Genomic DNA, 12064 nt, shown 5'->3' with positions numbered 1-12064 from the left:
GATCTCTTCTCTATTTTACCTACCCTCAGATCCACACACATTTGTGATTAGTTCAACCATTGACCAGTCCTCTCAATGAAATAATTCCAGTATACATACCATACATATTGGCATATGACTTGAGGCTATACCAAGACAAAATATAAGCCATCAGAAACAATAAAGTGGAAAAAAGAAATAAGGGAATTGAAGAGAATGTCAGATATTTAACAGTTAATAATTAGAGGATAAAATCTCAGAAATTTTAGGATTACCAGAAGAGGAGGAAAAAGAGAAAGGGGAAGACGACTGGCAGAAGAAATAACTGAGAGCTTCCCCAGTCTCTAGAGGAAGGCTTGGACACGTATTCAAAAGGCCCAAAGAGTATCAAACAAAATAGACTGGAAAAAACAACAACACCAAAACATAGTAATCAAAACAGTAAAAACAAAGACAGAGACAGACAATGTAAAGCATCAAGAGAGAAGAAACGTCTCAAATACAAGGGAAGTTACATAAACATCATAATAGATCTCCCATATGATACCACACAAGAGAAGAGTGGAATGACATATTCAAAGGACTAACTGAAAAATACTTTCAACCAAGAGTCCACTATCCTGCAAAGCTGTCATTTAGATTTGAGGGAAGGACAAAAACCTCAGAAAATAAGAGCTGGTGACATTTGCTCCAACTAAACCAACCCTGCTGGAATTACTGAAAGACTGCCTATAAAAAAGTAAATGGTCAACTGCAAAAGTAACAAACCAACCCAATAAATATAAAAAAAATGGCAACACAATCTTTATACCAACAATCTCTTTGAATATCAATGGAATAAATTCTCCCACCAAAAGACATAAAGTAGCTGGATAAATCAAGAAACAGTACGTCTATTTTCTGCTTAAAAGAAACAAATCTAAATCCACAGGATAAATATCAGAGAGTACATAAGAGTATATAAATATGAGATAAATATATGGAGAGAAAAGAATCACACAAGATATGGATAGACAAAAAAATAGCTAGTACAGTGATTCTTATATCACACCAAATAGGATTCAATTTAAAGAAAATAATTAGAGACAGGAATGGAGACTACTTAGTATTTAAGGGAACAAAAGATTAGAAGTACTACCTCTTATCAATATATATGCACCAAATGAAGAATAGTCAAAGTATATCAAGCTTTTGCCCATAAACCTAAAGAAACACATTGACAGAAATTCAATAGTAGTGATAGACCTCAACACTTTTACTAAACAGATCAGACAGAATATCAGTAAATATACAAGAACACTAAATGGGGACCTAGAACTCGGATTAATGCATATCAGACCCTCAGCCCAAAAGCTGAATACACATTTTTCTCTAGTACACATGGCAGGATAGATCATATACAAGGGCATAATTCAAACATACATATATTTACAAATATAGAAATCGTAACAAGCACCCTTCCCTATTTTCTCAAGGTTTCTGTTTTAAGAGCATATAACAGTGCTCGGTGAGGCTACACGCAGTGGTTGCTCAGGGGTTGCTTCCTGTGTAGTCTGGGGAAACATATGTATGCCAGGGGCTAAATCCACAGTTCATATATTCAAATAATGTGTTAGGTGCTTAGAGCTATCTACCTGGTCAGTGTTCTCAAAAAGTTTTAAGCTTCAGTCGTTTTTTGATGAACTACTATATTTTTGTTTGCTTTTTTGGGCCACATCAGAGATGCTTGGAAGTTGCTTCCACTGGTGCTCAGGGAACCATGTCGTATCAGAGATCAAATCCAGACCTGTCCCATGCAGAGCCTACTTTGCATATGCTCAGAACTTTAAGTCATCTCCTCAGCCACTTGAACCATTATTATCATTATTATTGATTGTGATCAGCTAGATTTGGAAGACTAGAACTGCTCCCTGTGGGAAAATGACATACTCATACATAAACTACCCATTATTTTGTTATTGTAATTCACATTAACAAAATAAAGTTTGAGATAAACTACCTTAAACTTCATTACTAATGAAATTATACCAGTGAAAGCCATATGCAATGGTGTAATAAGATAACTTAAGAGGGGTAAGGCTCTAATTAAATGGCAGGTCATTTGGCTTGCATGTGGAAGACCCTGATTTTGCTTCTCAGCACTGCCAATGTCAAAAAAGAAAAAGTGTAGTGCTGCCAGCAGGTCAACTTGTACCTGTACCTGTGGGGTGAGTTCATCAGCAACCTAATGGTGCCTTCAGGCTTCCTCGTACCCCAAAATTCCTGCTGTGCCTCTGGCTAGATCCCCACAACTTGGGATAAAGTTTCTCGAGAAATTAAATGGCCAAAAGTTAGGCATGTGAGAGTGACACCCACAAATTTCCTCCAGCTCAGCTATACAAGCTCATTTTTCAGTCTTGATTCAGAAACCCATAAATAAATCTTTAAAGAAATCAAAAGCCAAAGTTAATCTCGGTTCCATGCAAGGCTTAGCATTCTGGGGTAAATCAGAGGGGAGCGGGTCAACCTGGTGCCTGCCCAAGCAGAGCCCCTGGCAGACGCTTGCTCTCACAATCCAAAGTGGCCACCATGCCCCTGGCCAGACTCTACCATCTCAGGACACACATCAAGATACAATCTGCTGAAAATCTGGGTATAAGGATTTCGTGACTAAATCTCCAGGCTTTCTCAGAGCTGAGATGGGCTACCTCCCCCCACTTCCTGTATTCCAGGAAGCACTGGCAGTCACATTTTAAAAACAAAACATTTTAAAAATAAAATATTTACTACCAATAAAATGTTTAAGATTTTGAAAGTACAAAGCAGAATAGTCATCCATAATCCTTTCATATATTCATGAATCATTAACATTTCTATTTTCTTTCACATTTAACTGAGTTTATTCATAAAGCACAGTATAAGTTACAAGTATTATATCATTAACATTTGTCTGCAAACAATTTTTAATGACTACATGATATTTTACTATGTACATCCAATCTAATTTGTTTAGTGGCTATTTTCAGCATTTGTTATGAGAGGATACAATGATAAACATCTTCTGTGAAACATAATAGTTTAATCGACTAAATAGAAATATAGAATATACTTATCTATTGATTTGTAAAAATCATCTAAAAATTTTAATTGGTTTATGATTATAAAATACACCATAAAATTCTTTTCCTGTCTATTTCAATTTCGGATCATATTTCCTGAATGTTAAATCAATTATTTCTAGTTCTGAGATAGAGACATCTTTAACATTTTAGTCCAAGCTGCTGTGGGCATGATCATTTAGTTTCATAATATGACTAAGATATTAAGAACGGGAAAAGGTCCAGACGCTGCTTAAACTATTTAAATGTTATTTATAAGTATTTCTTAAAAGTTCCTGCAAGGTACTAATTTAAGAAGTAAATCAGATTCACCTAATTTAACAAGCATAAAGGAATGCTTGAGAAATGGCATTCTTATGAAGTAGCACGCATTAATCTTAAATTCCATTGTTATGTTTTAAATTTCATTTAATAACGTTATGCTTTAAATTTGATAAATGAATTATTTAAAATCAAGAATGGCTATCACTAAAATGTTTGCTCATATAACTAGTGGTCCACAACTGAAGAAGCTGTGCTAAAATTCAAACTATACTCATTAGAAAATATGAACAGCACCTTAACCAAAAGTCTGACTGATATTTGGCATTCCATCAAAATTTTTTCTTTTCTGGGCCACAGAGATAGTATAGTGGTTAAGATACTTGCCTTGAATGCAGCCAATATGGATTTAATTCAAAGCACCCCATATGGTCCCCAAAGCCCCACTGAGCAGAGTGCCCAAGGAGTAAGCCCTGAATACAGCCAGGTGTGCCCTAAATACCAAAACCAAAACAATAATAATAAAAAAAATGTTTCTTCTATAGAACAATAAATTATGTTCCAAAAAAATGGAATCCAGGGAAAATTAAGAGAAAAGAATCAAAGAGTGAAAAGGAAGAAGTGTTTAGTAATGTACATACCACAAATTCTTCATCTACTTTATTTAATGTCAATTCAGCATCATCTTCTGGAACAGTTTCTTCTTCTAATTCTTCCACAGGGTATGTTGGCCTGAAATAATAAGTTAATGTGAGGCAAGTGTCAAAAACCAAAATATATCAGCAGGGAAAAAAAAACATATTAAAGGTGACCTCTGTGCCAGATCTTGTCCTTTACATTCTGCCCTTCCACGATCACTGTTAAATGCTTTGTGTTTGGAAAAATTTCCATGTAAAGAAACAAAAATGTTTATCTCTAACTTTAAAAATTTTACATACACAGGATGATATTCACAGTTGTGTTATTTAACATATCTTCTTCACTTACTAATCTACCACACATATTTTATTTTATTTTTTTTCCCTTTATTTTATTTTTTTTAAAGTTGTAGATTTACAATTTTTTGTGCTTTGGTTTCAATTATACAATGATCAGATACCCATCCCTCCACCAGTGCCCATTTTCCACCACCATGGATAATATCCCTCCCACCCCCATCCCCATCCCCCCTGTCTCTGTGGCAGGGCAATCCCCTGTGTTCTCTCTCTCCTTTTGGGTGTTGTGGTCTGCAAAAGAGGCATTGAGTGGCAAACATGTTCAGTCCATAGTCTACTTTTTTCCCTACCACACATATTTTAAATGCATCATCTATGGCTTTTCCTTTTGTACTTTCAGCACTGGACACACACACCATTGACCAACACCACAACAAAAAATGAACACTGAGGCGCATATGCTTCCTGAGCCCCATGTGCTACTTGGGTCCACGTGGGCAAGCACATGTGGCACCCAAGCACATGTGTTGCCCGCATCTCCCCCTTTGAGATGTGTACTTTCATGCTTTCATGGCTAACGTTGGGATGTGTCTAGGGGCTGTCTCTGCCTTGGAGAAGCCCCTGTTCTCTCTTGAGCGCATTACCTCTCTCACTCTCTCCCTCTCCACACCTTCAAAAACCCTTCAAATAAAATCTATTTACTTAAAAAAAAAATAAACATTGAGGTTCATTCTAGTTTTTTTTTTGGTGGTTGCTTTTTAAACTGGACAATGTTGCAAACATCATTCTTATACACTTTCAATCATTTAAAATAAATTTTACAAGTAGAATGCCTGAGGGTACACTGTGTGCTTTTTGTTTTGTTTTTTGCTGACAGAACTAGCTTCCAGTCAATTTACACTGCCAGCAATGACTGTTACATGCAAACAAACTACAATCTTTGCTAATCTTCTAGGTGAAAAAAATTTATTCTTGCTTTAACTGCATTTCTCTTGCATCAAAGTGGCTTAATATATAGTTTTTTTATTTTTTTAATTGGTTACTTACGTTCATTTTAAGTGAAATGCCTTTGAATTTGTTCCTTGAATTTTTCTACCTTACAATGTACTTTTCCTTGTTAAAAATTATTTTCCTGACGTCTTAAACTCTAGCTGCGAACCACAGCAAGATCGGTACCCTCCCCAACCTGAAGTCCCAGTCCCCACACCAGGGAAGCCCAGCAGCTAGATTCTGCAGCATTTCACCACTGGAACTGCCTCTCATGCCCTCCCTCTAGAATCTAACCTCAAAAAACACGACGCACTAGCGTCCACACAAAGAAGTTACTTCATTTATATCCTATATGAGAGATACCAGTGAACCCAGACCTCGCATTCCTTTACTTCTCCATAACAAAGACACTGTAAACATACAGAGACATCATAACTGGAGGTTCAAAACCATATTACAACACACACACATGCACACACACAACTCCAAACTGCAAAGGTCACAATGGTGAAGCAACGCAGATACCCAACTTCATTAGTGAATGAAGTTGCTAGTTCAGATGATCCAATCAGTAATAATGAGCTATATAACCTTTCTGACAAGGAATTTAGAATGTAACTGTTAAGAATGCATAACGAGCTCAAAGAAACAATGGAACACACTGCTAATAAAAGATGCAAGAGCAGAAATGAGGAAAATACAAACAAAAATACAAACAGAAATGACAGGTCTGAAAAACTGGTGAAATGAAAAAACTCACTGAAAGGCCTCAGCAACAGAATTTAACAGCTGCTGAGCACAGAACCAGTGAGCTCCAAGATGAAATGCAGAGAAACTCCAGGCAACAGAAGATGGAAAAGAGCCTCAAAAAAACCTCAACAGATGACAAGAGACTATGGGCATGTCAAGAGGAATAACATAAGAATCATTGGTGTACCAGTAGGGCAGGAAGGAAACCTTGATGAAGAAGCAACTGTCAAAGCCATCATTGCTGAGAAGTTCCCAGAGCTGAAGAGGGCATGCATCCAGATCCAGGAGGACTGAAGGGTACAAGCTAAAGGAAATTCAAATAAAAATACTCCACCAAAGACATACACGACCAAAAGGAGCAAGATCAAAAACAGAAAATACTCACAAGGGATCATCCTTAAGATTCACAGCAGACTTATCAGATGAAATTCTCTGGGCCCAAAGACAGTAATGGGCTATCATCAAAAAACCCCAATGTAATGAATGCCTCACCAAAAATACTTTACCCAGCCAGACTAATTCAGATTTAAAGGAACAATATTATTACCACAGGAAGAAATAAAAGGGCTACTTTAAGATAAGACAAGCTCCACAAATACGCTAAACTTCTGGAGAAAGCACAAAACCACATAACAATAATCTTTCACAATACCAATAAGGCTAAATGCACCAATTAAGAGACACAGTGGCAGGATGGATCAGAAAATTGAACCACTCTGCTGCCTGAAAGAAACACATTTGAACAGCCAGAGAAAATGCAGATTCAAAGTCAAAGGCTAGAAAAAACAATTCTTTAAGGAAAACAATCCGCAAAAAAAGCAGGATGGCCATACTAGTTTAAGACAACATAGACTTCAGGCATAAGAAGGTCATAAGAGGCAGTGAAGTTCATTGAATTAACAGTCAAGGGATCTGTACATCAGGAAGATCTCATACTCCTAAATGTATACTCACCAAATGAGAAACCAGCAAGATATCTAAAACATCTCTAATATACTTGAAGAAAGACAATGAGAGGAACACACTAGTCCCTTCAACACTTCTTTGTCACCTCATGATAGATCAACTAGACTAAAAGCTCAGCCAAAAAATACTTTATTTAGGGTGTTTGGGGGAATCCTCCCAGGATGGGAGAAGAATGCTGAAAGTAGACTATAGACCAAACATGACTGCCACTCAATGCCTCTTTTGCAAACCACAACACCCAAAAGGAGAGAGAGAACAAAAGGAAATACCCTGCCACAGAGGCAGGGTGGGATGGTGGGATGGGGGGTGGGAGGGATACTGGGACCCGTGGTGGTGGAAAATGGGCACTGGTAGAGGGATGGGTGTTCGATCTTTGTATAATTGAAACCCAATCAGAAAAATTTGTAAATCTACAACTGTACCTCATGGTGTTTCACTAATAAAAATTAAAAAAAAATACTTTATTTGAGGGAAGAAAAGGAAAAAAGGGATATATATATATATATATATATATACATATATATATATTGGGAGCTCTTTGGCTCTGTTGCGGCAACATGGGAAGATGCTGTCATTGACAACATTGATGAGGAATACGATCGAATGATTCAGCACCTCCATGATTGTGCGAGGAATGCCGAGAGAGATAACCACAAAAAACCGCCTTTCTTCGAACACTCTTAAACTTATTCGCCAACGTGGCTTGGCACATGCCTCAGGCAACCGCAAGCGAACGTCCGAGCTGGCAAAACAATGCAGAGAAGCCATCAAGGATGACCTCAAAGACAGGAGAACAGGGGTGCTGGTAGATGTGGCAGAAGCCGGGAAAAGCATTCGTAATGCCCACTTGTCCTTCACAATTACAAGACCAAGATGACTGCCCTCCGACATCCTGATGGATCTATCACATCTTCCAGAAGGGCAATGGAGAAGATTATTCATGACTTCTACTCAGATCTCTTTAATAGTCACCGTCCACTTGCCCACATAACACATTCCGCACAATGGATATATTGTTCCCAGTGTTCTCCCTTCCGAAATTCAACACGCGATCTCGTCGGTAAAGAAAGAAAGAGCACCTGGCCCAGACAAGATCAGACCAGAACACCTGAAGAACTTACCATCAGTACTCATCAATACACTGGCTCAACTCTTCACACACTACCTGTCTGAATGCAAGGTTCCATCCCAATAGAAAACCAGCAAGACTACTACTATACAAGAAGGGAGACATCCATGACATTGGCAACTATCGCCCAATCTGCCTATTGTCTGTCATCTACAAACTGTTCACTCGAGTCATCCTGAATAGGATTAGCAGAACACTAGATGAAGGACAACCATGTGAACAAGCCGGGTTCCAAAAAGGATTCAGTACCATCGACCATATCCACACGATTACTAAGCTCATTGAGGTTTCTCGGGAGTTCAAGATGCCGCTCTGTCTAACGTTGATTGATTTAAAGAAGGCGTTTGATTCTGTTGAGATGGAAGCGGTCACAGAAGCCCTAGCCAATCAGGGCATACAAACTCAATACATCAGGATCCTCCGTGAGCTCTATTACGGATTCACTACCAAGATCTCACCATTCTACAAAGAAGTAATTATCCATGTCAAGAGAGGGGTTCGGCAGGGTGATATCATTTCACCAAAACTCTTCAGTGCCACCCTCGAGAACATCATGTGATGACTGGAATGGGAAGAAATGGGAGTGAAGATAGATGGTCGGCAACTACACCACCTCCACTTTGCTGATGACATTTTTTAAATTACACCAAACATCAGCCAAGCGGTACACATGCTGACCGACTTCGACCATGAGTGTGGAAAGGTCGGACTACAACTGAATCTTACGAAGACAATGTTTATGAGAAACAGCCTCGTTCCTGACACTCCATTCACTCTCAATGGAACCACCATCTCCGAATGCAACAGTTATATATACCTAGGTCGAGAAATCAACATGATGAATGACCTGGCACGTGAGTTACGCAGGAGGAAGAGAGCGGCTTGGAATGCCTTCAAGAGCATTGAAGAAATAACTAAGAGGACAAAGAACCTCCAGCTACGAGCACATCTCTTCGATTCCACTGTTCTTCCTGCATTAACATATGCCTCAGAGACCTGGGCCCTACGAAAACAGGATGAGAACGCTATTCGGGTCTCTCAAAGAGGAATCGAAAGAGCTATGCTTGGAATATCACGCTTCACTCAAATGAGAGATAGAATCCGGAGTTCTGATCTTCATCAACGCTCAAGAATCAGGAACGCTGTCTCATTTGCCAAGGCATCAAAAATCAGATGGGCTGGACACATAATGAGGTTTACAGACAACTGCTGAACTAGAGCCATTACTGACTGGATTCCACGGGACATCAAAAGAACATGTGGACACCCACCTAAAAGATGGTCAGACTTCTTCGTCGAGACCCTGAATGATAGGTTTGAGGCTCTGCATGTCTAGAACAAACAGATGCCATTGGCCTACGCTAGCACGCAACAGAGATGAATGGAGATGTTACTGGCACCCGCTCGAGTAAATTGATGAATAACGGGGGATCAAGTGTTCAAGTGACACACACACACACACACACACACACACACACACACATGTGACTTTTCATCTCCAAAAAGTCGAATACACATTCTTCTCCAGTGCACATTAGTCTCCAAAATAGACCACATGCTGGGCTACTCACATATCTCCATAAAATTAAGAGGATAGAAATTTTATCAACAACCTTTCAACCGTTATGCACTGAAAATAGAAGTTAATCACACACAGAAACAGAGAATTATAACAAACACTTGGAAATTAAACAGCTCATGACTGAACAACAAATGGTTTAAAGAGGAAATTAATGAGGAAATCAAAAGATTGCTTAAAACAAATGAGAATGAAGACATGACTACTGAACTTGTGGGACACAGCAAAAGCAGTGTGAAGAGGAAAATTTATAGCTCTGCAAGCATTCATCATAAAAGAAGAAAGAACCCACATAAATAACCTAACTTCACACTTAAGATCTTGGAAAATGACCAACAAAAACAGCTCATTACAGGCAGGAGGAAGGAAATAATAAAACTGAAAGCAGAAATAAATGAGCTGGAATCCCAAAGCACAAACCAAGAACCAGTGAAACCAAGAGCTGTTTTTTTTTTTTTGAGAAAATAAACAAGATCGATAAACTACTAGCAAGGTTCACAAAGAAAGACAGAGAGAACCCTAATAAATCAAATCAGAAGTGAAAGAGAAGATATCACAATAGAAACCACAGAAATTCAAAGGATCATCAGAGTTACTTTAAGAAATTTTATGACGCAAAACTAGAAGATGATTAAGAAATGGAAAAATTCCTAGATTCCTATAATCTCCCTACGCTGAACCACGAAGATGTGGTATACCTGAACAGACCTTTTACTATCAAGGAAATGGAAATGGTAATCAAAATCCTTCCCCCAAACAAAAACCTTACTCAGGCAGATTCACTAGCTAATTCTTCCAAACCTTTAAAGAAGCCCTATTCCCAATCCTTTTCAAGTTTTTCCAGAAATCTGAAGAAATAGAAACTCCCAAACAGTTTCTATGAGAAAAACATGACACTAATAACAAAAGCAGACAGAGACACCAAAAAATAAAAAAAGAGACAATTACAGACCGATAACCCTGATGAATACAAATGCAAAGAATTCAACAAAATACTAGCAAATAGAATCCAATGACTCATCAAAAATATCATACACCACAATCATGGGGAATTCATCATGGGGATGCAAAGATCGTTCAACATAATACACCATATCAATAAAAAAGGATAAAAAACCATATGATCATATCAATAGATGCAGATAAAGCATTTGACAAGATCCAGCGCCATTCATTAAAAAACTCAACAAAATGGGAGTTGAAGGAACTTTACTCAATATAGTCATAGCCATCTATCACAAGCCCACAGCAAGCATTATATTCAATGGGAAAACTAAAAGTCTCCCCTCTAAGATTAAGCACACGGCAAGGTTGCCCACTCACACTTATATTCGATATACTACTGGAAGTACTTGCCATAAAAGTTAGGAAAGAAAAATATACCAAGGGCATCCATGTAGGAAGGGAATAAGTCAAGATATCACTATTTATAGATGACATGATACTATACTGAGAAAATCCTAAAGACTCTTCAAAAAAGCATCAAAAAGGCTCCTAGAAACAATATGTTTATATAGTAAAGTTGCAGGCTACAAAATCAATACCCAAAAGTCCATGGCTTACCTATATTCAAATAATAAAAGAGGAGAGATATTTTTTAAAAAATCCCGTTCACAACTGCATCTCAAAACATCAAGTACCTTGGAATGAACTTAACTGAAGAGGTGAAAGACCTGTAAAAAGAAAACTACAGAAGACTATTTCAAGAAATAAAAGAGAGGAACTAGCTAAATACTTAAAACAACTAATAACAGATTTTAAGGAGGACATTGCTAGCAACACAATAGTAGCCGGAGACTTCAAAATCGTCTTATCACCTCTGGATAGATCAACAAGAACAAATCTCGGCAAGGAAACACTGGCTCTAAAGAAAGAAATATAAGAGAGAGGGCTAACAGACCTATACCGGGATTTACACCCCAAAAAGAAAGAATATACATTCTTTTCCAGTGCACACAAAACATTCTCTAAAATAGACCACAAGCTGGGTCACAAAACATAGCTCAATAGAATCAGGAAGATAGAAATTGTATCAACTGTCTTTTCAGACCACGATGCACTGAGAATAGAAGTGAATCACACACAGACATGAAGAACCAAATCAAACACCTGGAAATCAAACAACTCAATGTTGAACAATGAGTGGGTCAGGAAGGAAGTCAAGTAAGAAATCAAAAGATACCTGGAAACAAATGAGAATGAAGACACGAGCTACCAGAACCTAAGGGACGCAGCTAAAGCTGTGTTAACGGAGAAATTTATAGCCTTGCAAGCATTCCTCAGAAAGGAAGAAAGGGCCTACATAGATAACCTGACCTCACACCTCAAGATCTTAGAAAAAGACCAACAGAAGGAACCCAAAGCTGGCCAGAGGAAA

The 12064-nt window shown here is 38.1% G+C and overlaps 1 protein-coding gene across 1 annotated transcript in view; it reads right to left on the bottom strand.

The window, feature by feature from the left end:
• Positions 1 to 12064, bottom strand: part of IFT57 (intraflagellar transport 57) — a 103671-nt gene that overhangs the window by 77946 nt on the left and 13661 nt on the right. The window contains exon 4 of the mRNA XM_056109317.1: positions 3980 to 4070. Within this exon, the coding sequence (XP_055965292.1) occupies positions 3980 to 4070 (91 nt within the window). The remainder of the gene's footprint in view (positions 1 to 3979; positions 4071 to 12064) is intronic.

The sequence above is a fragment of the Sorex fumeus genome, unplaced genomic scaffold (genome assembly GCF_029834395.1).
Source record: "Sorex fumeus unplaced genomic scaffold, SorFum_2.1 ptg000265l, whole genome shotgun sequence".
In the NCBI taxonomy this organism is placed as follows: domain Eukaryota; kingdom Metazoa; phylum Chordata; class Mammalia; order Eulipotyphla; family Soricidae; genus Sorex; species Sorex fumeus.
Note: the sequence above shows the minus strand (reverse complement) of the source record. Positions and strands in the feature narration are given on the sequence as shown.